The sequence below is a fragment of the Melanerpes formicivorus genome, unplaced genomic scaffold (assembly GCF_026170545.1).
Source record: "Melanerpes formicivorus ecotype bairdi unplaced genomic scaffold, bMelFor1.0.p_v2 SCAF_100, whole genome shotgun sequence".
Lineage (NCBI taxonomy): Eukaryota > Metazoa > Chordata > Aves > Piciformes > Picidae > Melanerpes > Melanerpes formicivorus.
Window position 1 is genome coordinate 768,011 of NW_027142452.1, and position 27,559 is coordinate 795,569.

At 62.2% G+C, this 27,559-nt stretch overlaps 2 protein-coding genes across 4 annotated transcripts in view; one reads left to right on the top strand and one right to left on the bottom strand.

Moving 5' to 3' along the window:
* Positions 1–3,210: 3,210 nt before the first annotated feature.
* KAT7 (lysine acetyltransferase 7) lies at positions 3,211–26,776 on the bottom strand. The gene is made up of 15 exons (XM_068166351.1): positions 26,537–26,776; positions 23,743–23,890; positions 20,198–20,374; positions 19,309–19,548; positions 18,014–18,096; positions 17,027–17,116; positions 16,245–16,343; positions 15,934–16,044; positions 13,359–13,550; positions 11,109–11,198; positions 8,669–8,809; positions 7,473–7,566; positions 7,126–7,272; positions 6,589–6,695; positions 3,211–5,240 (listed from the first exon to the last, which is right to left on the bottom strand). Exons 1-15 carry the CDS (start codon positions 26,549–26,551, stop codon positions 5,139–5,141), a joined length of 1,836 nt encoding a protein of 611 aa, XP_068022452.1. The 5' UTR covers positions 26,552–26,776; the 3' UTR covers positions 3,211–5,138.
* Positions 26,713–27,559, top strand: part of FAM117A (family with sequence similarity 117 member A) — a 37,598-nt gene continuing 36,751 nt past the window's right edge. For all 3 annotated transcript variants that reach the window (XM_068166359.1, XM_068166358.1, XM_068166357.1), the window contains exon 1: positions 26,713–27,127. The gene's annotated coding sequence lies outside the window, so the exon portion shown is untranslated. The remainder of the gene's footprint in view (positions 27,128–27,559) is intronic.

Consider the following 27,559-nt stretch of genomic DNA (forward strand, 5'->3'; position numbering starts at 1 on the left):
AGCTCCAGGAGTGCTCCAAGGAGTGCTCAGGAGAAGGACCCAGGGACCTAGGGGTGCTAAGGAGAAGGACCCAGGGGGTGCTAAGGAGAAGGACCCAGGGGCCTGGGGGTGCTGGGGGACAAGCTCAGCAGCAGCCAGCACTGTGCTCTTGCAGCCACAAAAGGCCAAGGGGCCCCTGGGGGCCATTCAGAGGAGTGTTGCCAGCAGGTGGAGGGAGGCTCTCCTGCCCCTCTGCTCTGCCACATCCCAAGTCCTGGGTCCAGTTCTGGGCTTCCCATCTCAAGAGGGACAGAGGACTGCTGGAGAGAGTCCAGTGGAGGCTACAAGGACCCTGCTGGGCTGTGCCTGTGCCCAGGCTGGAAGGAACTCCAATGTCCCCCCCCAGGCATGACCCTTTGCACCTTTCCCGTGGTGCCAGCCTCCAAAGCTGCTGCCAGTCCAAACCCATCCCCTGGACACCCCAACCATGGCTCCTCTCCCCCTGCCTTTCCTGCAACCCAACCACCCCTGAGCCCAAAGCTTCCCTCTTGCTTTGGGGGTGCTTCTTCCTCCCAGCAAACAGAGAGGAGTGGCTACAGCCAAGTCAGACTCTGGTGCCAGGAGGGGGCCAGGGGGTGGTTTAGCAGAGCCCTGGGAAGGCAGCACCCTCTGCTGCCCTCTCAGCAGCCCAGGAGCTGCTGGGAAAGCTCCCAGGCTCCACTGCTGGGGATTTCCAGGCAGCTTTGTGCTTGGTTGGGTCCAGCAAATGTAGCTGAGGGGGGAAAAAGGTCATCCAGAAGCTGTTCAAATCCTCTGCTTGTGACCCTAGAAAGCAAGGCCAAGGGTGGCAGAGTGGGACCCTGGGGCTGGCAGTGTCACACCCAGGGAATTCACTCCTCATCCCGTGGTGGGAAAGAGGTTTCAGGCTTCTTGAGTGTGAACCTGAACCCAACCCACCTGGGAACTGCATTCTCACAGCCCCCAGGCCTGCCCTGCTGTCTGATGGAGAGCTGGGAAGGGGGAGGTGGTCACAGGCAGCTCCAGCAGAGTCCTCCTCAGCTCCATTCCTGCTTCCTGGGGATGTTTTCTTTCCTTCCTTCTGTTTTCTGCCCTCTTGCTGTTGTGGGGCCGGCTGTCCTCTGGTGCTGTGTGGGCAGGAGCCCAGGGGAGGGAGGGAACAGCAGAGATAATTACAGAGGATGCTCTCCAAAATAGGGCTGCTGCTGCCCCTGGCTGGGAGCTGGTGTGAGGAGGAGGCCTTCCGGCCCTTGCCGTAGTTGGAGCAACAGGAGGGAGGAGTCAGCGGCAGCCAGGCTGGGCCGGAGGGGGGAAGCTGAGCCCAGAGGCCCCCAGCGGTCACAACAGCAGCAGCTGAAGTCACCTCATGGACTGAGCCTTCCTTCCCTTCCCTTCTCCCTTCCCTTCCCTTCTCCCTTCCCTTCCCTTCTCCCTTCCCTTCCCTTCTCCCTTCCCTTCCCTTCTCCCTTCCCTTCCCTTCTCCCTTCCCTTCCCTTCTCCCTTCCTTCCCTTCCCCTTCCCTTCCTTCCCTTCCCCTTCCCTTCCCTTCCCCCTTCCCTTCCCTTCCCCTTCCCCTTCCCTTCCCCTTCCCCCCTTCCCTTCCCCTTCCCCCTTCCCCTTCCCTTCCCTTCCCCCTTCCCTTCCCTTCCCTCCCTTCCTCCTTCCCCCTTCCCTTCCCCCTTCCCTTCCCTTCCCCCTTCCCTTCCCCTTCCTTCCCCCTTCCCTTCCCTTCCCCTTCCCTTCCCTTCCCCCTTCCCTTCCCTTCCCTTCCTTCCCCTTCCCCCTTCCCTTCCCTTCCCCCTTCCCTTCCCCCTTCCCTTCCCTTCCCCCTTCCCTTCCCTTCCCCCTTCCCTTCCCCCTTCCCTTCCCTTCCCCCTTCCCTTCCCCCTTCCCTTCCCTTCCCTTCTCCCTTCCCTTCCCTCTCTCTTCCCTTCCCTTCTCCCTTCCCTTCTCCCTTCCCTTCCCTCTTCCCTTCCCTTCTCCCTTCCCTTCTCCCTTCCCTTCCCTCTTCCCTTCCCTTCTCCCTTCCCTTCCCTTCTCCCTTCCCTTCCCTTCTCCCTTCCCTTCCCTTCTCCCTTCCCTTCCCTTCTCCCTTCCCTTCCCTTCTCCCTTCCCTTCCCTTCTCCCTTCCCTTCCCTTCTCCCTTCCCTTCCCCCTTCCCTTCCCTTCCCTTCTCCCTTCCCTTCCCTTCTCCCTTCCCTTCCCCCTTCCCTTCCCTTCTCCCTTCCCTTCCCTTCTCCCTTCCCTTCCCTTCTCCCTTCCCTTCCCTTCTCCCTTCCCTTCCCTTCTCCCTTCCCTTCCCTTCTCCCTTCCCTTCTCCCTTCCCTTCCCTTCTCCCTTCCCTTCCCCCTTCCCTTCTCCCTTCCCTTCCCTTCTCCCTTCCCTTCCCCCTTCCCTTCTCCCTTCCCTTCCCTTCTCCCTTCCCTTCCCTTCTCCCTTCCCTTCCCTTCTCCCTTCCCTTCCCTTCTCCCTTCCCTTCCCTTCTCCCTTCCCTTCCCCCTTCCCTTCCCTTCCCTTCTCCCTTCCCTTCCCTTCCCTTCTCCCTTCCCTTCCCTCTGTTCCTGCTGCTTCCTTCCCTCTAGTGTCCTGGGGAGGTAACATCAAGCACTCAGCTGAGCCCTGCAGATCCCCAGTGTGGCCGCAGCACTGCCACAGCCACAGCCCCGCAGCAACCACAGGACCACTGCAGCATCGCCACAGCCCTGCCGCAGCCACAGGACCACTGCAGCCACAGCAGCATCACTGCAGCCCCAGCCCCACTGCAGCCCCAGCACTGCTGCAGCAGCCCCATGACCACCACAGCCACAGCACCCACAAGACCACTGCAGCATTGCCACAGCACCGCCACAGCCCCAGCCCTGCCACAGCAGCCCTGCTGCAGCATTGCCACAGGACCACCACAGCCACAGCACCACCACAGCCCCGCCGCAGCCCCAGCAGCACTGCTGCAGCCCCAGCCCCGCCGCAGCCCCAGCCCAGCCTGCCCTGAAAGAAGGAAGAGCCAAGAAGCAGCAGGGGCTCAGCTGGGGAGAAGGAGCAGCAGTGCTGAGCCCATCCCTGGAGGGCTGTCAGGGAGCTTGGTGCCAGGCTTTAGCTGATCAGCTGGTGCTGGGCAGGAGGTTGGACTGGATGAGCTCTGAGGCCTTTCCCAACCTGGTTCATTCTCTTCCACCCTCACTCCCCTGGAGCTGGAGCTGGAGCAGGCCAGCTGGCTGCAGAGACAGGAGGCAGCAGCCCCCAGCTGAGCAGAGAACATGCTTTATTGAGCAGTAGATACAGGAGTAGCACATTCTACCACATGATGGGAAGAGGGCTGAGCTGCTGCACAGGAGTGGCCTTCTTCCCTCACTCCACAAGAGCTCTACTTGGTTGGATAGTTGGATGAGTATCTGGAGTTAGCTACAATACAGGAGGCAAGGGGCACGAGCCAGCCAGGGTCAGTAATGCCCACAGGGTACACAGCATGGAGAGGGGAGCTGCTCTCTTGTCTTTGTGTTGTCAAGGAGGCAGAGGGAGGCAGACAACCACCAGGAGAGCAGCAGAGAGCTCCTCCACCTCAGGATGGGTCAGTGGTTAACAGGCTGTGGCTCCTACCTAGCAGACAAGAGCTGCAAGTGCTTCATTTCAGACACCACTCAATGAGGAAGCAGTGGAAGGGTTAAATGAAATCAGCACTAAACTACCCCAAAAGCTTTCTTGCCCCTTTTAGTGGCACCAGAGCCAGAAGGAAGTGTGTGGCACAAGGGCAGTGGTTGTGCTGGGAAGCCAGTGTGTGGTGGTTTCTTCTGGGGGTGCTGGTGGGAGGGAGGATGTGGAAGGTGAATTTGTGGCTGTTTCACCAAGCCAGAGCAGGCTGCACTGGCAGAGGAGCAAACCATCCCCACACAGCCACCTGCAGCTGCCTCTGGGGCCCCCAACACCTGCTGCAGGCAAGCCAACAGTGGGAGACCTCCTGGGGCTCTTTGGACAAGGCCAGAAAAAACCTGTCCCAAGTGTTCAGCTCCTCAGTCTAGAGGAAGAACCAAGAACCAACCCTTCCAGCCCAGAGAGAGAGACCTACAGCTCAAGGGAGGCTGCTCTGGGAAAGGTCTCTCTGAGAGGCTGAGCAGGCTGCTGGCTGTGAAGGAACTCAGTGACCCCAAGGGCTACACCACCAAGCTGTGGGCAGAGGCCTCTCCAGCAGCCATGGCACTGCAGCAGCTCCAGGAGCACACTGAGCAGGCTGCTGGCTGTGAAGGAACTTGCTGACCCCAAGAGCTACACCACCAAGCTGTGGGCAGAGGCCTCTCCAGCAGCCATGGCACTGCAGCAGCTCCAGGAGCACACTGAGCAGGCTGCTGGCTGTGAAGGAACTCAGTGACCCCAAGGGCTACACCACCAAGCTGTGGGCAGAGGCCTCTCCAGCAGCCATGGCACTGCAGCAGCTCCAGGAGCACACAGCAAGAGTGACTCTAGGAAGTCTCCCAGCCCAGGGGTGTCCTCACAGCCTTAGCCTCGAGCCCTGCAGGGCAGCACTGACAGTCACACCACTGGGTCACACCATGCTGAGGCTCTGACTGGAGAACAGGGCTCCCCAAGCCCTGCTGGGGATGTTCTCTGACTCCAACCCTCTGCCCTGTGGAACAGAGCAGTCCCCCAGGCAGGGCCAGGGACGAGTGCTGAAGCTGCTGCAGCTGTGAGCTGCTGGAACAAGCAACTCTTCTCCCCAGGGAAGAGCTCTCAGACCTTGCTCAAAAGCCACAGAAGTCATCTCCACTACTGAGGAGGCAAAGAAGGTGAAGGAGGAAAGGAGCAGAGCAAAGGACACGACACAACCTCACTGGAAGGAGGACATGAGGGTGAGACCAGTGACTGGACAGGTACAGTACCAGACATCAGAACTCCTTGGGCCAGCCCTGTGGGAGCTGCCTTTGGGTCCTATACAGATCCAATCCTTGCAAAACCTCATTGAGGCTGAAACATTAAAGTTCCTCAGAACTAGCTTCTGTGGTGTGCACAAAGGCCTGGGCCAGAACAGTACCAAGGGGAACTGATCTGGGGGGGGGGACTGTACCAGCCAATCACAACAGCAACAGAGACGACAGAGATCCCTAGGGTACTTCCTACTGCTGGGGGTCACTGGCTTCAGGAGTGCTGGGCAGTTAAGTGCCCTTGGGAGGGGTCCACTTCAAACAGCTGGGGTCCATGATCTTGTTGCTGTTGGATCTTTTGGCCTCCTTGGCGATCCACTCGTCGATCAGGTCCTAGGGGAGAGGGCAGCACAGGGCAGGTCAAAGCCAGGGAGCCATGGGCACAGGAGCAGCACTGACCTCAGTGACCTCAAAGGTCTTTTCCATCCAAAACCAACTCCATGCTTCTCTGAGATCCCTCCTTGCCTCTTCAAAGATGGAGCTGGTAGCCCTATGGCAGGGCTGGCCAGCCTGGGGCTGAATACCACAGCCACAGAATCAGTGAGGTTGGAAACGACCTCAGAGATCATCCAGGCCAACCTGGCACCCAGCACCTCCTGACTACCCAAACCATGGCTCCAAGTGCCACATCCAAGTCCTTTTTGAACCCCTCCAGGGATGGGGACTCCACCACCTCCCTGGGCAGCACATCCCCAGGGCCAATCTCTCTGGCTGGGAAGAATTTCTTCCTCACCTCCAGCCTAAACCTCCCCTGGCACAGCTTGAGACTGTGTCCTCTTGTTCTGCTGCTGCTTGCCTGGGAGAAGAGCCCAACCCCCACCTGGCTCCAACCTCCCTTCAGGGAGTTGCAGAGAGCAAGAAGGTCTCCCCTGAGCCTCCTCTTCTCCAGGCTAAGCAACCCCAGCTCCCTCAGCCTCTCCTCCCAGGGCTGTGCTCCAGCCCCTCCCCAGCCTCACTGCCCTTCTCTGGAGACAATGGAGCAGCAGCCACAGCACAGGGGCACAGACTGCATCAGCTTGGAGGGGACCCTCCAAGGTCATCTTGCCCCCCTGCAGTCAGCAGGGGCCTCTCTAACTGGAGCAGCCTGCCCAGGGCCACTCTGATTTGCATCTTCAGTGTCCCCAGGGACAGGGCCTCAACCACACGCCTGGGCAGCCTGTCCCAGTGTTTCACCACCCTCACTGTGCAGAGCTTCCTCCTCATGTCCAGCCTCAACCTTCTGTGCTCCAGGTACAAGCCATGTCCCCTTGGCCTAGCCCCACAGGCCCTTCTGAGCAGTCCCTTCCCAGCCTTCCTCTAGGTCCCCTTCAGATGCTGGGATGTGGCTCTGAGGTCTCCCTGGAGCCTTCTCTTCTGCAGGCTGAGCAGCCCCAACTCCCCCAGCCTGTCCTCAGAGCAGAGCAGCTCCAGCCCTCTGCTCCTCTCTGGGGCCTCCTCTGGCCACAAGTATCTCCCCCCCTGGAGATATTCAAGGTGAGGCTTGACAGGGCTCTGGGCAACCTGATGCAGGTTGAGGGTGGACCAGATGACCTTGGGAGGTCCCTCCCAAGCCAGACCATGCTGTGATTCCATTTCCTCAGTGCTCCCCAACTAGAGTGCAGCAGGGTGGGAAGGAAAGAGTGGTTTCAGGGAATCCCTAGGAGCTGGAGGTGAGGAAATGAAGCCAGCAGGAAGAGCTCACCTGTCTCTTCAGGACCAGGTGCTTCCCCTTCCAGTACTTGAGCATCTGCAGGGCCTGCAAGGTGCTGACGATGTCGACAGGGTTCACTGCAGTCTCCTGGCTGATTTCTGCAGGGCAGCAGCAGGGATGCTCACAACCACCAGCAGCAGCCCTGGGCAGCCTGCTCCAGCCTCTCCCCACCCCCACTGTGCAGAGCTTCCTCCTGATGTCCAACCTCAGTCTCCCCTGCTCCCGTTTCAGACCGCTGCCCCCACACCCTATCCCCACAGGCCCTTCTGAACAGTCCCCTCCCCAGCCTGCCTGCAGCTCCCCTTCAGGTATTGCAGTGCTGCTGTAAGGTCTTCCTGGAGCTTCTCCAGGCTGAAGAGCCCCAGACTCTGCCAGCCTGCCCTCAGCTCTCCAGCCCCCTGACCCGCCCCGGCCGTATCCTTCCGGCGCTGGGTGGCCCACAGCTGGGCACAGCGCCGCAGGGGAGGCCTCACCAGAGCAGGGTGCATGGCCCTGAGTGCAAGAGGTGGATTCAGCTTGACCCCAAACCTTTGATGGAGATCTCTTTCCCTTGGAAGTTATGCAGGTAGCGAAGGAGGACTTCCTTCCAGTAGCTGCGGTAGCTGATGAGGCCCAGGTCCGACAGAGGCCGCTCCGGGGAGCCAACCTTTTCTTCTACCTTGGAGAGCAGGTAGCCTGGAAAAGCAAGCAGCACCCAGACAAGCAGCTGTTTAGCCTTCCCAAAGCACCCTCCCCCTCCTCCTCAGCACCTGCAGAGCTCAGCTCTGCCCAAGCAGCACCGCAGCTGGGGCTGGGTCGCAGCCCGGCGACAGCTGGGGCTCGAACGGGCACCTCAGGGCCAGAATGCTTCCAGGAGCCTCTCCTCCTCTACTTACTGAAGTCAATCAGCATCTTGCCATAGCCCTGCCTCATGTACTGGGGCATTGTCAGGATGCAGGAAACATTGTAGTTGAGGAAAGAATTCTTCTCCTGCAGAGCAAAGGGAGAGCAGAGAGAGGAGAGCTGAGCAGGTCCGGATCCGTCCCCACAAGGGCGCATCCTGATCCCAGCAGCCTCAACAAGCCTGTGCAGCTGGGACAGCACCAGGAGGAAGCAGCCACAGCAGAAAAACCTGCCCAGCAACAGGCACTGGGACCAGCCCCCAGCTCCCAGCCTGGCTGAGTGCCTGCCTTTCAGAGGGTGCACAGCTTGAAGCCCGGGGGGGGCTGCCCAAGGAGTTGCTCCCCAAGGAGGAAGCTCTGACACCTTCACTGCCCCACCAGCAGCAGCAGCCTGCAGGGCCCCACCAGCAGCAGCAGCCTGCAGGGCCCCACCAAGGGCAGCCCTGCAGCAGGCTGGGCAGTCTCCTTCTCTGGAGACATTCAAAAGCTGCCTGGATGTGCTCCTGTGTGACTGCCCCAGGGCATCCTGCTCTGGCAGGGGGGTTGGGCTTGATGATCTCTAGGAGGTCCCTTCCAACCCCTACCATGCTGAGAGTCTCTGACCTGCAAGGCTTTCAAGGCACCCCAAGGATGGAGCCTCCTCCACTGCCCTGGGCAGCCTGGGCCAAGCCTTGACAACCCTTTCAGGGAAGAAATTGTTCCTCATCTCCAACCTAAACCTCCCCAGAGGCAACTGGAGGCTTCTTTGGGAGAAGAGACCAACCCCCAGGTGGCTCCAACCTTCTGAAAGTTAGATGTAGAGAGCCAGGAGGTCTCTAGGAGCCTCTTTTTCTTCCCAGCAAGAGAGATTGGCCCTGGGGATGTGCTGCCCAGGGAGGTGGTGGAGTCCCCAGCCCTGGAGGTGTTTAGGGAGAGCCTGGATGGGGTGCTTGGTGCCATGGTTGAGCTGGTTAGATGGTGCTGGGTGAGAGGTTGGGCTGGATGATCTCAAAGGACTTTTCCAGCCTGGTTGATTCAGACTCCTCTACCCCAGACTCCCCAGGCTGAACAATCCCAGTTCCCTCAGCTGCTCCTTAAAAGGGGAACAATTCCTGAGGCCTGCAGCAGCCCAGAGGGGAGATTCAGTGCTGGCAAACTGAGCTCCTGAAGCTGGTTGTGTCCTGGTGGTAAGGTCTGGGCTTCCAACTCACCTTGGAGAAATACCCTATGAGGTGGCAGCCAGTGTTGTCAGCTTCTGTCATGACATAGAAGAGGAAGGGTTCCACATCATAGTACAGTGTTTTATGGTCCAGGAACAGCTTTGCCAGCAGGCACAGGTTCTGACAGTAGATCTAGAAGCACAAGGAGAAGGTGCTGCAGCTGTTCATTACAGTGGAACATCCCCAGTGGAACAAACCAGGCACAGATGGGAAGTGGGAAGGGGAGGGGGGAAAAGCCCAAGGAAAGATCTGAATCATCTGAGAAATGCCACTGCAGGCTCTCCAAGAGAGCAGCTGGGGCAGGAGACAATCCCATCTGTGATCAAACTTGATAAGCCTAAGGCTGGGAGCTGATGCTTGTGATCTCAGCCTCTGGATGCCCCAAACATCACCTGCTCAGTGAAGGGGAGCAGCAGGTTGGATCTCTGCTTGCCTGCACTGTGCTGTTCTCATCCTGTGCCTCTAGGTGGTCTCTGGAAGGCAGCAAAGCTTCCTCCCAGCTTCTGGCAGCACAGGATTTAGCTTCTGAGCTTCTCTGGTCTGTCCTCTGAAGGGAAGAGCTGGACACAGCTCCTTTCGAGACTGGACACTGCCAGAGCCAGGCACAAGCATGGTGTTGCTACTGAGCACTGAAACTGCAGCTGCAGATTCAAATTCTCCCTTTTGCTTTGGGGTTCAGGAGGTCTCCCTCAGGCTGCTTCACCACCAGCCCAAACCTGAGTGAGTACTGGCAGATGGGCAGCAGCAACCTACTGAGGCTGAGCACAGAGCTGTCCTCACTAACCCTCAGAAAGGTCTTGAGCAACCTGCCCCAGTGTGAGGTGTGCCCCTGCCCTGGTGGGAGGTGCCCCTGCCCCGGTGGGAGGTGTCCCTGCCCTGGTGGGAGGAGTCCCTGCCCCGGTGGGAGGTGTGCCCCTGCCCCGCTGGGAGGTGTCCCTGCCCCGGTGGGAGGTGCCCCTGCCCCGGTGGGAGGTGCCCCTGCCCTGGTGGGAGGAGTCCCTGCCCCGGTGGGAGGTGTGCCCCTGCCCCGCTGGGAGGTGTCCCTGCCCCGGTGGGAGGTGCCCCTGCCCTGCTGGGAGGTGTGCCCCTGCCCCGGTGGGAGGTGCCCCTGCCCCGGTGTGTGAGGTGTGCCCCTGCCCCGGTGGGAGGTGTCCCTGCCCTGGTGGGAGGAGTCCCTGCCCCGGTGGGAGGTGTGCCCCTGCCCCGCTGGGAGGTGTCCCTGCCCCGGTGGGAGGTGCCCCTGCCCCGGTGGGAGGTGCCCCTGCCCCGGTGGGAGGTGCCCCTGCCCTGCTGGGAGGTGTGCCCCTGCCCCGGTGGGAGGTGCCCCTGCCCCGGTGTGTGAGGTGTGCCCCTGCCCCGGTGGGAGGTGTGCCCCTGCCCCGGTGGGAGGTGTGCCTGCCCCGGTGGGAGGTGTGCCCCTGCCCTGCTGGGAGGTGTCCCTGCCCTGGTGTGTGAGGTGTGCCCCTGCCCCGGTGGGAGGTGTGTCCCTGCCCCGGTGGGAGGTGTGCCCCTGCCCTGCTGGGAGGTGTGCCCCTGCCCCGGTGGGAGGTGTGCCCCTGCCCCGGTGGGAGGTGTGTCCCTGCCCCGGTGGGAGGTGCCCCTGCCCCGGTGGGAGGTGTGCCCCTGCCCCGGTGGGAGGTGTGTCCCTGCCCCGGTGGGAGGTGTGCCCCTGCCCCGGTGGGAGGTGTGCCCCTGCCCCGCTGGGAGGTGTGCCTGCCCCGGTGGGAGGTGTGCCCCTGCCCCGGTGGGAGGTGTGCCCCTGCCCCGGTGGGAGGTGTGCCCCTGCCCCGGTGGGAGGTGTGCCTGCCCCGGTGGGAGGTGTGCCCCTGCCCCGGTGGGAGGTGTCCCTGCCCTGGTGGGAGGTGTCCCTGCCCCGGTGGGAGGTGTCCCTGCCCTGGTGGGAGGTGTGCCCCTGCCCTGGTGGGAGGTGTCCCTGCCCCGGTGGGAGGTGCCCCTGCCCTGGTGGGAGGTGTCCCTGCCCCGGTGGGAGGTGCCCCTGCCCCGGTGGGAGGTGTCCCTGCCCCGGTGGGAGGTGTCCCTGCCCACGGCAGGGGCTTGGAACTGGATGACCTTGAAGGTCTCTTCGAACCCAGCCTGAGGCAGCAGGGGGAAGTGGTGGAGCCCAGCAGTGCTGAGGAACAAGCACAATGCAAAGGCAGACAGGGCTGCTGGCAGAGCAGGGAGAAAGGGCCACTTCCTCCTCTGCAGGCAAAGCAGGAGCTGGCACACTGGGAGGGCAGACTCCACGCTCAGGACTGGCCTGGGCTGGCAGCTGGTTGGAAGGGACCCCTCCAAGGTCGTCTTGTCCAGCCCCCTGCGGTCATCAGGGACATCAACTACATCGAGTCTGCTCTCCAATGGCTCAAGCACCTCCCTGGGTAGGCTGCTGCAGGATTTCAGCACCCTGCCTGTGCAGAGCACCTTTGCTTACCTTGTTCTTCTTCCCATCCACCTCGAACACGGAAATGGAGCCCTTGCGGTAGATCTCGTCCCCAGGTGGATGCTTCCAAACACACTTAGCCTAGGGGGGGAAGACCAAGTCAGGCTGCAACTGCTGCTGCAAGGGTGGGAAGGACCCCAACAGCTACCAGAGGCAGCAGGAAAGGTGCAGGCTTCTCACCTGCTCCAGCAGCTGAGCTAACAACAGAGGTGTTTGAAGGTGTTTCGATTAGCAGATTGAGTTGGGTCAGAAGGGAGCCCCAGAGGGCATCTTGGCCAAGCCCCCTGCAGGCAGCAGGGACACCCCCCAGCCACAGCAGGGACACCCCCCAGCCGCAGCAGGGACACCCCAACCACAGCAGGGACACCCCCAGCCACAGCAGGGACACCCCCCAACCACAGCAGGGACACCCCCAACCACAGCAGGGACACCCCCAACCACAGCAGGGACACCCCCCAGCCACAGCAGGGACACCCCCAACCACAGCAGGGACACCCCCAGCCACAGCAGGGACACCCCCAGCCACAGCAGGGACACCCCAACCACAGCAGGGACACCCCCAGCCACAGCAGGGACACCCCAACCACAGCAGGGACACCCCCCAGCCACAGCAGGGACACCCCAACCACAGCAGGGACACCCCAACCACAGCAGGGACACCCCCAGCCACAGCAGGGACACCCCCCAACCACAGCAGGGACACCCCAACCACAGCAGGGACACCCCAGCCGCAGCAGGGACACCCCCAGCCGCAGCAGGGACACCCCCCAGCCGCAGCAGGGACACCCCCAGCCACAGCAGGGACACCCCCAGCCACAGCAGGGACACCCCCAGCCACAGCAGGGACACCCCCCAGCCGCAGCAGGGACACCCCAACCACAGCAGGGACACCCCCCAGCCACAGCAGGGACACCCCCAGCCGCAGCAGGGACACCCCCAGCCACAGCAGGGACACCCCCAGCCACAGCAGGGACACCCCCAGCCACAGCAGGGACACCCCCCAGCCGCAGCAGGGACACCCCCAGCCGCAGCAGGGACACCCCCCAGCCGCAGCAGGGACACCCCCCAGCCGCAGCAGGGACACCCCCAGCCGCAGCAGGGACACCCCCCAGCCGCAGCAGGGACACCCCCCAGCCGCAGCAGGGACAGCCCCCAGCCGCAGCAGGGACACCCCCAGCCGCAGCAGGGACACCCCCAGCCACAGCAGGGACACCCCCAGCCACAGCAGGGACACCCCCAGCCACAGCCAGGCTGCCCTTGAATGGCCCCAGGGACAGGGCCTCAACCACATCCCTGTCCCAGTGCTTCACCACTCACTGTGCAGAGCTCCCTCCTGAAGTCCAGCCTCCATCTGCTCCAGTTTCAAACCACTACTCCTTGGCCTGTCCCCACAGCCCCTTCTGACCAGACCCTCCCCAGCCTGCTGTAATTCCCCTTCAGATACTGAAATGCTGCTCTAAGGTCTCCTTGGAGCTTTCTCTTCTCCAGGCTGACAGCCCCAGCTCTCCCAGCCTGTTCTCCAGCACTCTGATCAGCCTGGTGACCTCCAGCAGGTCCACACTGCTTGTGCTGAGGGCCCCAGAGCTGGGCACAGCACTGCAGGGGAGGTCTCACCAGAGCAGAAGGGCAGGATGCCCTCTCCCCACAGAATGGCTTGCCTTGGAAGGGACCTTAAAGCTCAGCCACTTCCAACCCCTTGCCATGGCCAGGGACCCCTCCCACCAGCACAGCTTGCTCAAGGCCTCATCCAGCCTGGCCTTGAACACCTCCAGGGAGGGCACAGCCACAGCCTCCCTGGGCAAGCTATGCCAGGCTCTCCCCAGCCTCACTGCAGAGAGTCTCTGGGTGATCTCCAGAGGTCCCTCCCAGCCTCCAGCACGCTGTGAACTGAGGCAGGGGCAGAAGTGACTCTGCCCAAGGTCACACAGCCAGCTGCAGGCTGAGCTTGGACAGGCAGCTTGCCCAGGGAGGTGGTGGAAGCCTCACCCCTGGAGGTTATTAAGGCATGGATGTGGCTCTGGGCAGGCTGAAGGAAGGTAGCTCTGGAGAGCTGCCCCCTGCCTGGCTTTGGCACAGCTGACCCTTGTGCCACGAGCACAGAGTGAGGGAGCTGGGGCTGCTCAGGCTGGCTCGGAACACTTCCCCCTGCCGGCCACGCTCCTTTTGCTGCGGCCTGGACGCCTCCTGGGCTGCTGAGAGGGGAGCCAGGGGGCAGGGAGGAGGCCCAGGCCCAGCCCTTACCATGTGCCTGCGCAGGATGGTCTGGCTCTTCATGTACTTGAGGCAGAACTCACACATGTAGAGGCGGCCCAGGCGGGCGTACTCCTCCGGGTAGGGAGAGTGGTACCAGGTGTCCAGCTCGTAGCGGCCGAACGCGATGGTCTTGATCATGTTGCTGCCTTCTGTGATCTGCCCCTGCAGCCTCAGCTTCTCCTGGGGGGGAAGGGAGAGTGAAAACCAAATTCAGTTAAGGAAGAAGGAGGCCTTCATTCATTTCCCTCCAGGAAATGACTGACTCTGAGTCCTCTCAACTCCTCTCGCTGGGTGACCCTCACAGAGTGCCAGGCTGGGAGGGATCCCAGGCGCCATCCGGTCCAACCTTGCAAGGTAAGAGTCTAGAGGGAAGGGACCAGGGAAGGGACCAGGATCAACCAGGTTGGAAAAGACCTTTGAGATAGTTTCATAGTTTCATTCAGGGTTGGAAGGGACCACAAGGATCAGCTAGTTCCAACCCCCCTGCCATGGGCAGGGACACCCCACACTAGATCAGGCTGGACAGAGCCTCATCCAGCCTGCTCTTAAACACCCCCAGGGACGGGGCCTCGACCACCTCCCTGGACAACCCATTCCAGGGTTTCACCACTCTCATGGTGAAGAACCTCCTCCTCACATCTAGCCTGAATCTCCCCACCTCCAAGTCCAACCTCTCCCCCAGCACCAGCTGATCAGCTCAACCATGGCACCAAGGGCCTCATCCAGGCTCTTCCTAAACACCCCCAGGGATGGGGACTCACGCCTGTGCATCCCACTCCTGCCTTCTTTACCCTATCAGCCCCCAGCAAACACCTCCAGGAGGCACACCCCTGCAGGTATTTTCCTTATCCCTTCTCTACAGAGACACAGAATCACAGAATGAGTAAGGCTGGAAAAGGCCTCAGAGATCATCAAGTCCAAGTTGTCACCCAACTCCTCCTCACTAACTAACCCATGGCTCCCAGTGCCACATCAATCCCTTTTGGAACACCTCCAGGGCTGGGGACTCCACCACCTCCCTGGGCAGCACATCCCAGTGGCCAATCTCTCTTGCTGGGAAGAATTTCTTCCTAACATCCAGCCTGAACTTCCCCTGGCACAGCTTGAGACAGCCCAGCACCCTGGCAAGCTGAGTCTCACCACTGACCAGTGCAGGGCAGCCCACCACTTCCCTGGGGAGATGGCAGCAAAGCTGGGGAGGGGGCTGGAGCACAGCCCTGGGAGGAGAGGCTGAGGGAGCTGGGGTTGCTTAGCCTGCAGAAGAGGAGGCTCAGGGGAGACCTTCTTGCTCCCTGCAACTGCCTGAAGGGAGGTTGGAGCCAGGTGGGGGTTGGTCTCTTCTGCCAGGCAAGCAGCAGCAGAACAAGAGGACACAGTCTCAAGCTGTGCCAGGGGAGGTTTAGGCTGGAGGTGAGGAAGAAATTCTTCCCAGCCAGAGAGATTGGCCCTGGGGATGTGCTGCCCAGGGAGGTGGTGGAGTCCCCATCCCTGGAGGTGTTTAGGAAGAGCCTGGATGAGGCCCTTGGTGCCATGGTGCTGGGTGATAGGTTGGACTCTATGATCTCTGAGGTCTTTTCCAACCTGGTTAATTCTATTCTATGATTCCAACATCCAACTGTTCTCATCTCAACTGTTGGAACCTCCCCAGGGGTACCTTGTCCCCATCACCCCTTGTCCTCTCCCTAGGGCTCCCATCCCACAGATCTCTCCTCAGCCTCAGCCCTGGCCTCAAAAGCAGGGCAGTTCCTGACTGCTCCTCTCAGCAGATCTCCTGTGCATCAGCACTCAGCAGCACACCAACACAGGATCATGCTCTCAGTCATGAAAACAACAGCAGCTCCTTGCCACTTCATTCTTCATCTGCAGGGAGAGGAGCCCAGTGCCCTGCCTCGAGCAGCCCAGATGCAGCTGTCACTGGAAAGCATCCAAGTACCTTTTGGTTCATCTCTGCAGATGGGAAGCAGCTTTGAAAGCATCTACAGAAGCCTCAAGCAGCACAAGGTTTTGATCTCCATTCCACAGTCACTGGCTACTGCCAGGCTGGGCTCTGCCTTTTGCTATCACCACTTTTTAGCCATCCTTGCAGCAGGTGAAGATGGCCACTCACTGCCAGCACACACCTAATTACACACTGCTGCTAATGACTCCTCTGGCAGGCTCTGCAGCATTCATGACTGCAAACACTTAGCTCCAGCTGCACTCTCAGCAGCCCCCCTGAGCAACCAGCACCCTGAAGTTATCCCCAGTGTGAATCACAGCATTGTTTGAAAAGCCCTCCAAGATCATCCACCCCACAGCACCATGGCCATTAAACCCTGGCCCCAAGTGCCACAGGGGCCACAGGCTTCTGGAACCCCTCCAGGGCTGGGGACTCCACCACCTCCCCCGGGCAGCCTGTTCCTACTCTTGTAGGAATGAAATCCTTCCTCACAGCCAACCTAAACCTCCCCTGAAAGCTGCTGCTGCTGCTTGGCCAGGCTGTGGCTGCTCCTCTGGCAAACCCTGCACTCATTCAGCCTCTCCAAACAAAGCCATTGGCAATGAGCTGCAGCAGGAGCCTCACCAGGTCCTCGGACGCCCGTGCCTGCGCCCGCCGGAAGAGCTCCAGGTCGTACTCGCTGGTCAGGTTCTCCAGCAGGGGCTCCCTGGTGTTGCCATAGGTTTGCCTGTGCTCCTGCAAGAGGACAGTGACAGCAGGATTTGCTGCTGTGCTGCTGGCTGAGCTGCTGGAGCTTGCAGCCTGGCAGCTGAGAGCCCTGCAGGAGGCCTGGGGAAAGGCAACCTCCTGCTTGGTGGCCTCAGTGCAGGCAGGAGGGGAGCAGGGATGGAAGGGGTGAGGTCTTCTCCCACCCTGTGGGGTCTGGGACTCTTTACCATGTACTTTTCCTTCTGCTCCTTGCTTAGTCCTGAGTTCCTTTTCTTCCTAAGCTCAGCCACTTTCTCTTTGTACCTCAGCTGCCTCTCTGTTGGTGCCTGAAAGAAACCAGAGGTGGAAACCTTCGCCTGTTCCAAGCATTGCTCTTCACCTTCCCACCCCGAGGGAGCTTTGCCCTGGCTTTCCTGCAGGCTTGCTGCCTCTGAAGCCAACACTGTGCTCATGAGAGGGCACTGCAGGCACCACACAGGTATGCAAGGAGGAGATTTTCCTTCTGAGCACAGCCTGAATCTGCTGAGGCTCAGGCCCACAAGACAGGGACTCCTCATGCACTGCTTCACCACTGGGAGAAGCTCCCAGGCTGGCTCAGGGAAGTCATCTTGACTCAAGGCCAAGACTCATGCACTGAAAAATGTAATCCCCCTGGTTTGATTCTTTCCTGCTCAGTCAGAGTGCAAACTGGAGCTTGCAGTCCTGCAGCAGGAATTCTCTTGTCCTGCACATCAAAGCACAGAGCAAAGCCCATGCTGAGAGCAGCTCCAGCCTCCTTTGCAGCATCACTGGCCAAAGCCACCTCTCTGCTCTCAGGAGCTGCCCCAGCCTCTCCTGTAGGTGCCACAAACAAACTGCCCTGGCTGGAGCAAACCGGGGAGGTCACAGGGGAGCGTCAGGACTGGCCACAAGAGCTCAGCTGCTGCGTGAAGAGGGGAGATCAGGTTACAGCCAGTGGCTGGAAACCAGCAGCTGAGGTTTCTGTGCAGCTGGGCAGCAGGGGGCCTACCTGGTGCCTGGTGGCATGCCTGTTGTTGTCATCCTGCCGGTGGGCCAGCATCCTCTCCTCGATCTGCTTGTCCCGGCTCTGGGCCCGCACCTGCAAGCCCAAGCTCAGCTGTCAGTGCTGCAGCCAGCTGCCAGCAAGCCTGCACCGTGGCCTTGCCTTGCCTGTGTGTGACTCCCTGAGGGGCTGCCCCACCAAGGCTGCTGTCTTGCAGCTAAAGCCAAGCTGTCAGCCCCTGGCTGGGACAGCAGCACTCTGAGCTGGGTGAGGAAGTGGCTGGAGGCTGAGCCCAGAGAGTGGTGGTGAATGGTGCCACAGCCAGCTGGCAGCCAGGCACCAGTGGTGTGCCCCAGGGAGCAGTGCTGGGCCCTGTGCTCTTTAACATCTTCATTGATGAGCTGGAGGAGGGCACTGAGTCCATCAGCAGTAAATTTGCAGCTGACAGCAAGCTGGGGGCAGGAGTTGAGCTGCTGGAGGGCAGAGAGGCTCTGCAGAGGGACCTGGACAGGCTGGGCAGATGGGCAGAGCCCATGGGCAGGAGATTGAACACATCCAAGTGCCAGGTGCTGCACATTGGCCACAGCAACCCCAGGCAGTGCTGCAGGCTGGGGGCAGAGTGGCTGAGAGCAGCCAGGCAGAGAGGGACCTGGGGGTGCTGGTTGATGGTAGGCTGAACATGAGCCTGCAGTGTGCCCAGGCAGCCAAGAAGGTCAATGGCTGAGGCCAAGATGCTGGAAGGTGTCCAGAGAAGGGCAACAAAGCTGGGGAGGGGTCTGGAGCACAGCCCTGGGAGGAGAGGCTGAGGGAGCTGGGGTTGCTTAGCCTGCAGAAGAGGAGGCTCAGGAGAGACCTTCTTGCTCTCTGCAACTCCCTGAACTTCCCCTGGCACAGCTTGAGACTGTGTCCTCTTGTTCTGGTGCTGGGTGCCTGGGAGAAGAGACCAACCCCCAGCTGGCTCCACAAAGCCCACAGAGAAGAGGACTCCTTTACCTTGCACTCATCTGCTGAGAGGTTGTGATAGAGAGGACATCCTGATATGGAGAAGTGTCGCTCGTGCTTTCCAGTCAGGTGACCTGCAAAGGATCACAAACAAAAGGCTTTCAGCTTCTGAGCACAGAGAGGCTGAAAGGCTCTGGCTGGAGGGCAGAGCCCCCCCAGCAGCTCCTCAAGGAGCATGCTCAGTGTGTCACCAAGGGGGCAGAAGGAGCCTGGTTCACAGCACAGAACAAAGGAGGAAGACCTTGCTCACGCTAGCTCCAAAGCTGCACTGAATGCGAGCAGCCAGGGGGAGCAGAGGGCAGCAAGCAGTCTGGCAGAGGTCAGTGCCCCACCTGCAAGGCTCTCTGCAAGCTCCTCCCATGCCTGTGCATCCCACTCCTGCCTTCTTTACCCTGTCAGCCCCCAGAAAACACCTCCAGGAGGAACACCCCTGCAGGTATTATCCTACTGCCTTCTCCACACAGACATAAAATCAGTAAGGTTGGAAAAGACCTCAGAGATCACCAAGTCCAAGCTGGCACCCAACACCTCCTGACAGCTAAGCCATGGCTCCCAGTGCCACATCCAAGCCCCTCTTGAACACCTCCAGGGATGGGGACTCCACCACCTCCCTGGGCAGCACATCCCCAGGGCCAATCTCCCTTTCTATGAAGAACTTTCTCCTCACCTCCAGCCTAAACCTCCCCTGGCACAGCTGGAGACTGTGTCCTCTTGTTCTGGGTGCCTGGGAGAAGAGACCAACCCCCACCTGGCTCCAACCTCCCTGCAGGGAGTTGCAGAGAGCAATGAGGTCTCCCCTGAACCTCCTCTTCTCCAGGCTAAGCAACCCCAGCTGCCTCAGCCTCTCCTCCCAGGGCTGTGCTCCAGACCCCTCCCCAGCTCTGTTGCTCTTCTCTGGACACCTTCCAGCAGCTCAACCTCTTTCCTGACCTGAGGAGCCCAGAGCTGGACACAGGACTCAAGGTGTGGCCTGAGCAGTGCTGAGCACAGGGCAGGATGAGCTCCCTGCTCCTGCTGGCCACACTGCTCCTGCTGCAGGCCAGGATGCCCTTGGCCTTCTTGGCTGCCTGGGCACACTGCAGGCTCATGTTCAGCCTACCATCAACCAGCACCCCCAGGTCCCTCTCTGCCTGGCTGCTCTCAGCCACTCTGCCCCCAGCCTGCAGCACTTCTCATCACGCCTCCAGCGCCTGCCCTCGGGACGCCCTGACTGGCCTGGGGGGCCTCGGATGAGGCCGGCAGGGAGGCCGAGCCCGCAGCAGCCAAGCCCTGGCGGCCGCAGGTACCCAAGGAGTTGCAGCCGGGCGTGGGACACTTCATGTTGAAGTTGTAGCTCTCGTGGAAGCGGCGGCGCTTGGGGCGGTGCGACAGGTCGCTGCCGGAGTCCTTCAGGGACATGTCCTTGGCAAGGCTCTCGTCGTGGGACACGTTGGGGCTGGAGATGTCGATGTCGGACTCGGAGGAAGGGGCGTTCCCCGTGGGGGTCCTGGGGGGAGACTCGTCCTGATCCGCCGCGGCCTTAGTGTCTGCAGGAGCCAGGGAGCCACCAGGGTTGGAAAGGACCTCAGAGATCAGTGATTCCAACCCGGCACCCAACACCTCCTGACAGCTAAACCATGGCTCCAAGAGCCACATCCAAGCCTTTTCTGAACACCTCCAGGGTTGGACACTCCAGCACCCCCCTGGGCAGCACATCCCCAGGGCCAATCTCTCTGGCTGGGAAGAACTTTCTCCTCACCTCCAGCCTGAAACCTCCCCTGGCACAGCTTGAGACTGTGTCCTCTTGTTCTGCTGCTGCTTGGCTGGGAGAAGAGACCAACCCCCTCCTGGCTCCAACCTCCCTTCAGGGAGTTGCAGAGAGCAATGAGGTCTCCCCTGAGCCTCCTCTTCTGCAGGCTAAGCAACCCCAGCTCCCTCAGCCTCTCCTCCCAGGGCTGTGCTCCAGACCCCTCCCCAGCCTTGTTGCCCTTCTCTGGACACCTTCCAGCAGCTCAACCTCTTTCCTAACCTGAGGAGCCCAGAGCTGGACACAGGACTCCAGGTGTGGCCTGAGCAGTGCTGAGCACAGGGCAGGATGAGCTCCCTGCTCCTGCTGGCCACACTCTAACCCAGCACACACAGGGAGAAGGGAACTGCCTGTGTGCAGCAAGGCCTCACTGGGTGCCCCCCACCTACCTCTGTCAGAGAAGTCGACCACCTGCTCGGTCTCGGAGCCCGAGGAGCGCGTCTGCCGCAGGGGGTACTTCTTGGGGGTGACGGGCGCGGGCTGCTGCTGGCTGCGCGTCACCCTGCGCGTGGAGTACGCCGGCTCCTCCGCGCCGAAGGCCGGCGGGTTCCGCACCGGGCTGGAGTCTGCCCCGCAGAGAGCACACCGTCACCCCCGCTGCCCCCGCCCCGCCGCGGCCTGCCCCCTGCCCGCCCTCAAGGCTGAGAGCCGGGAGGCACCACGCAGCTCTGCCCCAGCCACACGGAGCCATGCTGCCCTGTCCCAGCCACACAGAGCCACGCTGCCCTGTCCCAGCCACACAGCTCGGTCCCAGCACACGGAGCCACTCTGCTCTGTCCCAGCCACTCCGCTCTGTCCCAGCCACTCCGCTCTGTCCCAGCCACACAGCTCAGTCCCAGCCACACGGAGCCACGCTGCCCTGTCCCAGCCACACAGCTCAGTCCCAGCCACACGGAGCCACGCTGCCCTGTCCCAGCCACACAGCTCAGTCCCAGCCACACGGAGCCACGCTGCCCTGTCCCAGCCACACAGCTCGGTCCCAGCACACGGAGCCACTCTGCTCTGTCCCAGCCACTCCGCTCTGTCCCAGCCACTCCGCTCTGTCCCAGTCACACAGAGCCACTCCGCTCTGTCCCAGCCACTCCGCTCTGTCCCAGCCACTCCGCTCTGTCCCAGCCACTCCGCTCTGTCCCAGCCACTCCGCTCAGTCCCAGCCACACAGCTCCACACACTCTGCTCAACCACAGAACCCCACTGAGCCACTCACTCTGCCCTGGTCCCAGCCACAGAGCTCTGTCCCAGCCACACAGCTCCACTCACTCTGCCCTGGTCCCAGCCACAGAGCTCCACTCACTCTGCCCTGTCCCAGCCACACAGCTCCACTCACTCTGCCCTGGTCCCAGCCACACAGCTGTGTCCCAGCATAAATACTTGGAACTTTCACCACTGAGTCTGATCAGCTTTCTCTGGCCTTAATCCCTTAATTAACAAGTGATTACAAGCCAGCTCCCATTCTGAAAGCTAAAGAACTGTTAGTTTAGATAAGAACTCGAAGTGTTAGATAACCCTAGGGAAGGGCTGCCTCTGGTGAGGAGCTGATCCTGTGTGGGGGTTTGTGATTCCACACTGCTCTCAAACAATTACTTTGCATTGAAATGAGGCTTTCATAACCCAGGAATATCACAAGCATCCCACCCACACACACCCAAGGCATCTTCCCTCTCGGTTTTGAGCTCTAATTACCAGCTGATCATGAGCCTGTGTTTCCTACCTGTAAAAAACCTCTTGCCACAGAGCAGATTCTTTCTCCAGAGGAGCAGTGGCAGAAGTTTTATCTGCTGTGACTTCCTCCCCTCCATGCCAGATGGCAACTTAGCCCCCAGCAGCCCAGGAATGGCTACACTAACACTGAGGAGGAGGAGGAGGATACATCCAGTGCTTCCCCTCCCTACCTGGGTGTCAAAGCAGGAGCAACCTGGCAATGTGGTGCTTGCACTGAATGCAGAGGAGGGTCAGCACCAGCAGGGCATGGAAGTACCAGCCCTTGCAGCAGAGAAAACCACAAACAAAAGCAACTGTCACCTCTAACCACCCTGACTCCAGCTGTAAAAAGATGGAAAATGAATTCTGAGTGCAAAGCAGACTCCTGCTGCTGGATCCCTAGTGTGGGGTGTGCCTGCCCATGGCAGGGGGGTTGGAACTAGATGATCCTTGTGGTCCCTTCCAACCCTGACTGATACTATGATCCCTAACCTTCTCCTGGCACAGCTTGAGACTGTGTCCTCTTGTTCTGCTGCTGCTTGCCTGGGAGAAGAGACCAAGCCCCACCTGGCTCCAACCTCCCCTCAGGCAGTTGGAGAGAGCAATGAGGTCTCCCCTGAGCCTCCTCTTCTGAGGCTAAGCAGCCCCAGCTCCCTCAGCCTCTCCCAGGATGTTAGGGGTTGGAAGGGACCTCTGAAGATCATCAAGTCCAACCCCCTGCCACAGCAGGACCACAGAATCTCATGGAGGTTGCACAGGAATGCATCCAGATGGGGACTGGAAGAGAAGAGACTCCACAACCTCTCTGGGCAGCCTGCTCCAGTGTCCTGGGATCCTCACAGTGCAGAAGTTCCTCCTCATGCTGAGGTGGAACCTCCTGTGCTGGAGTTTCTATCCATTGCCCCTTGGCCTACCCCAGGGTGCCAGTGAGCAGAGCCTGGCCCCTCCCTCTTGATCCCCAGCCCTCAGATATTGATAGACATTGATTACATTCCCTCAGTCTCCTCTTCTCCAGACTAAACAGTCCCAGGGCTCTCAGCCTCTTCTCATCAGGCTGTGCTCCAGCCCCTTCATCACCCTCACAGCCCTCCACTGGTCTCTCTCAAGCAGATCCCTGTCCCTTTTGAGCTGGGAACATGTTACTATCAAGGACTGCATCAGGATTTTCCAGTCCTGGGCCTCTGTTGGGCTGTTCTGTTTCTGCTCTCCTCCCAGGGCTGTGCTCCAGACCCCTCCCCAGCTTTGCTGCCCTTCTCTGGACACCTTCAAGTCTCTCAATGTCCTTCTTGAACTGAAGAGCCCAGAACTGGACACAGGAGTCAAGGTGTGGCCTGAGCAGCGCTGAGCACAGGGCAGGATGAGCTCCCTGCTCCTGCTGCAGGCCAGGATGCCCTTGGCTGCCTGGGCACACTGCTGGCTCCTGTTCAGCTGCTGTCACCCAGCACCCCCAGGTCCCTCCCTGCCTGGCCGCTCCCCAGCCTGTGGCGCTGCCTGGGGCTGCTGTGTGCCAGGCGCAGCACCCAGCCCCCTGCCGCCTCCTGCTGGAGGGGCTGCCCAGGCTGCCCTGTGCTGCCCAGCCTGCCCTGCCCAGCCCAGGCTGCCCTGCCCAGCCTGCCCTGCCCTGCCTGCCCTGCCCTGCCCAGCCCAGCCTGCCCAGCCCGCCCTGCCCTGCCTTGCCCAGCCCTGCCCAGCCCAGCATGCCCTGCCCAGCCTTGCCCAGCCTGCCCTGCCCAGCCTGCCCTGCCCTGCCTGCCCTGCCCTGCCCAGCCTAGGCTGCCCTGCCCTGCCCTGCGCTGCCCTGCCTGCCCTGCCCGCCCAGCCTCCCCTGCCCAGCCTTGCCCTGCCCAGCACTGCCCTGCCCTGCCCAGCCCTGCCCAGCCTGCCCTGCCTGCCCACCCAGCCCTGCCCAGCCTCCCCTGCCCAGCCTTGCCCTGCCCAGCACTGCCCTGCCCAGCCTGCCCAGCCTGCCCTGCCTGCCCACCCAGCCCTGCCCAGCCTCCCCTGCCCAGCCTTGCCCTGCCCAGCACTGCCCTGCCCTGCCCAGCCCTGCCCAGCCTGCCCTGCCTGCCCACCCAGCCCTGCCCAGCCTTGCCCTGCCCAGCCTGCCCTGCCCTGCCCAGCCCTGCCCTGCCCAGCCTGCCCTGCCCAGCCCAGCCCTGCCCTGCTCGCCCAGCCTGCCCAGCCCTGCCCAGCACTGCCCAGCCCAGCCTAGCCCTGCCCTGCCCAGCCCTACCTTGGGAGCTCTGGCTGAGCCTGGCGGAGGAGCGGGTGACGCGTGCGGAGCGCCGCGCGGTGCCGTCGCTCTCCGAGCTGTCGGTGTGCTCGGGGTCCGTGGAGAAGTCCGAGTCCTCGGTGCCGTCCGAGCTGCTGCCCGCGTTCCTCTGCAACGCCACAGGCCCGGGGGGGGCTCAGCACCGCCCCAGCTGCGGCCCCTGCCCCCCCCCCCGCGCCCCAGGACAAAGCCCCCGCGGCCAGGGCAGGGCCGGCCGAAGGGAGGCAGAGCGGAGCCTTAAAGCTGACAGGATCACAGACAGCGCCCCCCAGGGGCGTCTTGGCCAACCCCCCTGCAGCCAGCTTGGACACCTCCAGCTAGAGCAGGCTGCTGAGAGCCACAGGCAGGCTGACCTTGAACATCACCAGGGACAGGGCCTTGACCACCTCTCTGGGCACCCTGGGCCAGGCTCTCCCCACCCTCACCCAGTCCAACCCCCCTGCAGCCAGCTTGGACACCCTCAGCTGCAGCAGGCTGCTCACAGCCCCAAGCAGCCTGACCTGGAGTGGTTCCAGGGATGAGGAATCTTCACCTCTCTGGGCAGCCTGAGCCAGGCTCTCCCCACCCCCAGGGTCAAGCATTTCTTCCTCCTCTCCAGCCTCAATCTCCCTCTCCTAGCTCAAACCTTGTCCTGTCACACCACCTCTTGCCCTGGCACAACAGGCCCTGCTCAGAACTGGGTCTCCAGCTTTCTGCTTGGCCACTTTTCAGCACTGAAAAGCCACCAAGAAAGCCTCCCTGGAGCCTTCTCTTCCCCAGGCTGAACAACCCAAGCTGTCTCAGCAGCCAGGTTCCACCCTCAGCAGCATTGCTGTGGCCCCCTCTGGCCCTGCTCCACCAGCTCCCTGCCCGTGCTGTGCTGAGGAGTCCAGAGCTGGCCCCAGCTCTGCAGGCAGGATCTCACCAGGGAGGAGCAGGGGGCCACTCTGAGCCTGCTTCAGCACATGCAGAGTGCCAGGCAGTGCCTTTGCTAGCACAGAGCTCCTGCAAGCTGTCCCACGGGGCAGGATGCCCCCTGAGCTAACTTAGGAGCAGGAAGCAGATGAGGTTCCAAGGCTGCCAGGATCCCAGCTGACCATGCTCAGCTCACCCTGCCAAGCCAGCCAGCACTCCCACACCATCTGTCTGTGCCAGGCCAGCAGAGGCAGCCCAGCACAGCACAAGGCACCACGGGAGCAGGTGGTGGAAGCAGCAGATGGGCTCCAGCAGAGGCCAGGCTGACTCCTCACCACTCAGCAAGCCAGGGCAGCGTCAGGGCTGCAGGGTGGGAGCAAGGCAGGGGAAATGAAGGCAGTCAGAAGAGGCTGGGGGGGGAGAGGCAGTGAGCACAGCTGGATCCATAGGATCAGAGAAGTGGTTCAGCTGGAAGAGGCCCTGCAGAGCAAGCCTGAGCATTAAGGCAGCACTGCCAGGTCCCCACCAAGCCATGCCCCTCAGCACCACGGCTCTCCACCTCCCCAACACCTCCAGGGATAAGCATTCAACCACAGCCCTCAGGAGCCTGGGCCAGGGCTTCCAGAGCCTGCTGCAGAAGCTTTCCAAGGTGCCCAATCTAAACCTCCCCTGGGGCAGCCTGAGGCCATCTCCCCTTCTCCTCCCCCACCCCACTCCAGCCTCCTCCTCTCAGGGAGCTGTGGGGACAGAAGGCTCTCTCCCCAGCCTCTCTTCCTCCCTGCTCTGCAGACCCTCCCCCAGCTTTGTTGCCCTCCTCTGGCCCTGCTCCAGCCCCTCGATGTGCTTCTGGGGAGTGAGGGCCCCAAAGCTGAGGCCGGTGCCCAGCGCAGCCCCAGCTCCCCCAGCCGCTCCTCTCCCCCCGCCCCGGCTCCCCGCACGGCGCAGGCCCTGGGGGGGAAGCAGGCCGCAGCGGCGGGCGGGCGGCCAGCAGGCCTCCGGAGAGCCTGACGGGGCAGCCAGGGCCTGCGCGGGGGACAGCCGAATGGTCGCTGTCAGAGCGCTGGGACGGGCGGAGGCAGCCCGCGGGGGGAGGCAGCGCCCGGGCGGCCGCCAGCCCTAAGGCAATGGCGGCGGAGCCCAGGCCGGGGCCGGCGCCCGCCCGAGGGAAGGGGCAGGGGCAGGGGCGGGGGCGGCTGCGGAGGCCCCGCGCGCGCGGCCCCCGCGCCGCTTTGTTTTTGCACCCAGCGGAGACTCGCCGGTGCCGGCCAATCACAAAGCGAGCGGGAGGGGCCGAAAAGGAGAAGCCGCCAATGACAGCTCGCGGACTGAAAGGGCGCGCCCGCCGGGCGTGACTGACGGCAGGCGGAAGCCTATCAGCGAGAGCCTCGCTCCCACAGCAACATCAACGCAAGGGGGGAGCGGAGTGGGATGGGGGAAGGGAGCGAGGGAGAAACAAGGCACGCGCGGGGAGGTGACGGTTGGGGGCGTAGATGGGCAACCGCCCAACCCAATCGGCGTCCAGCCCGGCAAAGCAGTCCAACCAGTAAATGACGAGCTCTCCAACGGCGTGCCCAATCAGGGGAGCCAAGAGGCGGACCGCGTGCAGGCGCGGGGGAGGGGAAACGGTAACCGTTGGGGGCGATGAGTGACAGGCAAAAGAACCAATCAACGCCCACCATGGTCGTGCGGGAGCCAGTCAAAGACCGAGCGGGGCGGGCGCTGGGGGCTGAAGGCCGCTATTTTCCCCCCGGTTTTGTGCCCATGAGAGGTAGTGGATGAGGTGGGAAAAGGGAGAAAGTTGCGGCTCCAGCTCGCCGGTTCCCCCCGCCAGGCGCTTCCCCCATTCCCCGGCCGCGCTCACCTTCCTGCGCGGCATCCTCGGCGGGGGCGGGGGCAGCGAGGTTGGTTGATCCCCGGCACCCCCGGCCCGCGAAGCGGCGTTCGCCGCCGTGTTAGCGCTTGCGGGCTCCGTGGTGACAGCCGTATCTCCCGTCCTGCGGCAGCTCTGCTCCGGCGGCGCCAGCCCGCTCCCGCCGCCTCCGCCAGTCCCTGTTCCCTACTCGGTCCCTCACGCTTCCGCCGGGACACGGTCCACACCCCCCAATCACGTGACCCGCAGCTAGCCTCACGCCAGCGGGGGCCGCCATCTTGGGTTCGGACAGGTATCCCGGCGGCGCCGCTGACTGTGAAGCTACCGGCGGCCATCTTGGGTTCGGGCTGAGGGCTCTTGGCGGGAGCCGGCGAGGCGGCGGCCATCTTGAATCCGGGTGTGAAGTCAGCAGGCTCCCGGTGACACCTGGGCACCGGAGCGGGCGTTTTCCTCCCTCCCCCCCCCCACCTCCCGTGGGAGCCATGTTGGATGCGGGCAGCCTGAGCCCTCCCGCTGGGGCCATCTTGGGGCCGGGCAGAGGCGCGTCGCCGGGTCCCCGGAGTGATTGGGCGGCGGAAGGCGGTAAGTCGCCGTTGCGCTTGAGGCGGAGGCGGGAAGCGGCGCGCTCGCGGCTCCCGGCCCCCTGTCTGGCCTGGCAGGGGCCTGGGCTCGGCGCTGGGGCAGGCCTGGGGGGGGCCTGGCAGGGCTGCGCTGCCTTGGGCTCTCGTCCCCAGGGGCTGTTGGCGTTCCTGCAGCCTTCCCCTCTCACAGAACCGCCTGGGGGGGGTTGGGGGTTGGGTATTGTTGGGTTTCGGCCAAGCCCTCTTGGCCGGGGGCGTCGTTGCCCTGAGCCGAGCAGGCAGCCGGTAGTTCCCAGGGTGGCTTTAGCTGCCTGGGCCTCAGGCTGGCCTGGAGCGCAGGGAGGCAGCGCCCTGAGCCCCGCGTGGTGCCTGTGCAGGCCCGGCTCGGCGGCAGCTCCTCGGCTGGTTGTGTTAGATATAGCAGAGGAGGCTC

Coding starts and splice junctions, on each gene's coding strand:
- KAT7 (XM_068166351.1), bottom strand. Junction 20,375..23,742: donor GCTCAGCCAGAGCTCCCAAG/GTAGGGCTGGGC, acceptor TCTGCGGGGCAG/ACTCCAGCCCGGTGCGGAAC. Junction 13,551..15,933: donor CACGGGCGTCCGAGGACCTG/GTGAGGCTCCTG, acceptor CTTCCCCCCCAG/GAGAAGCTGAGGCTGCAGGG.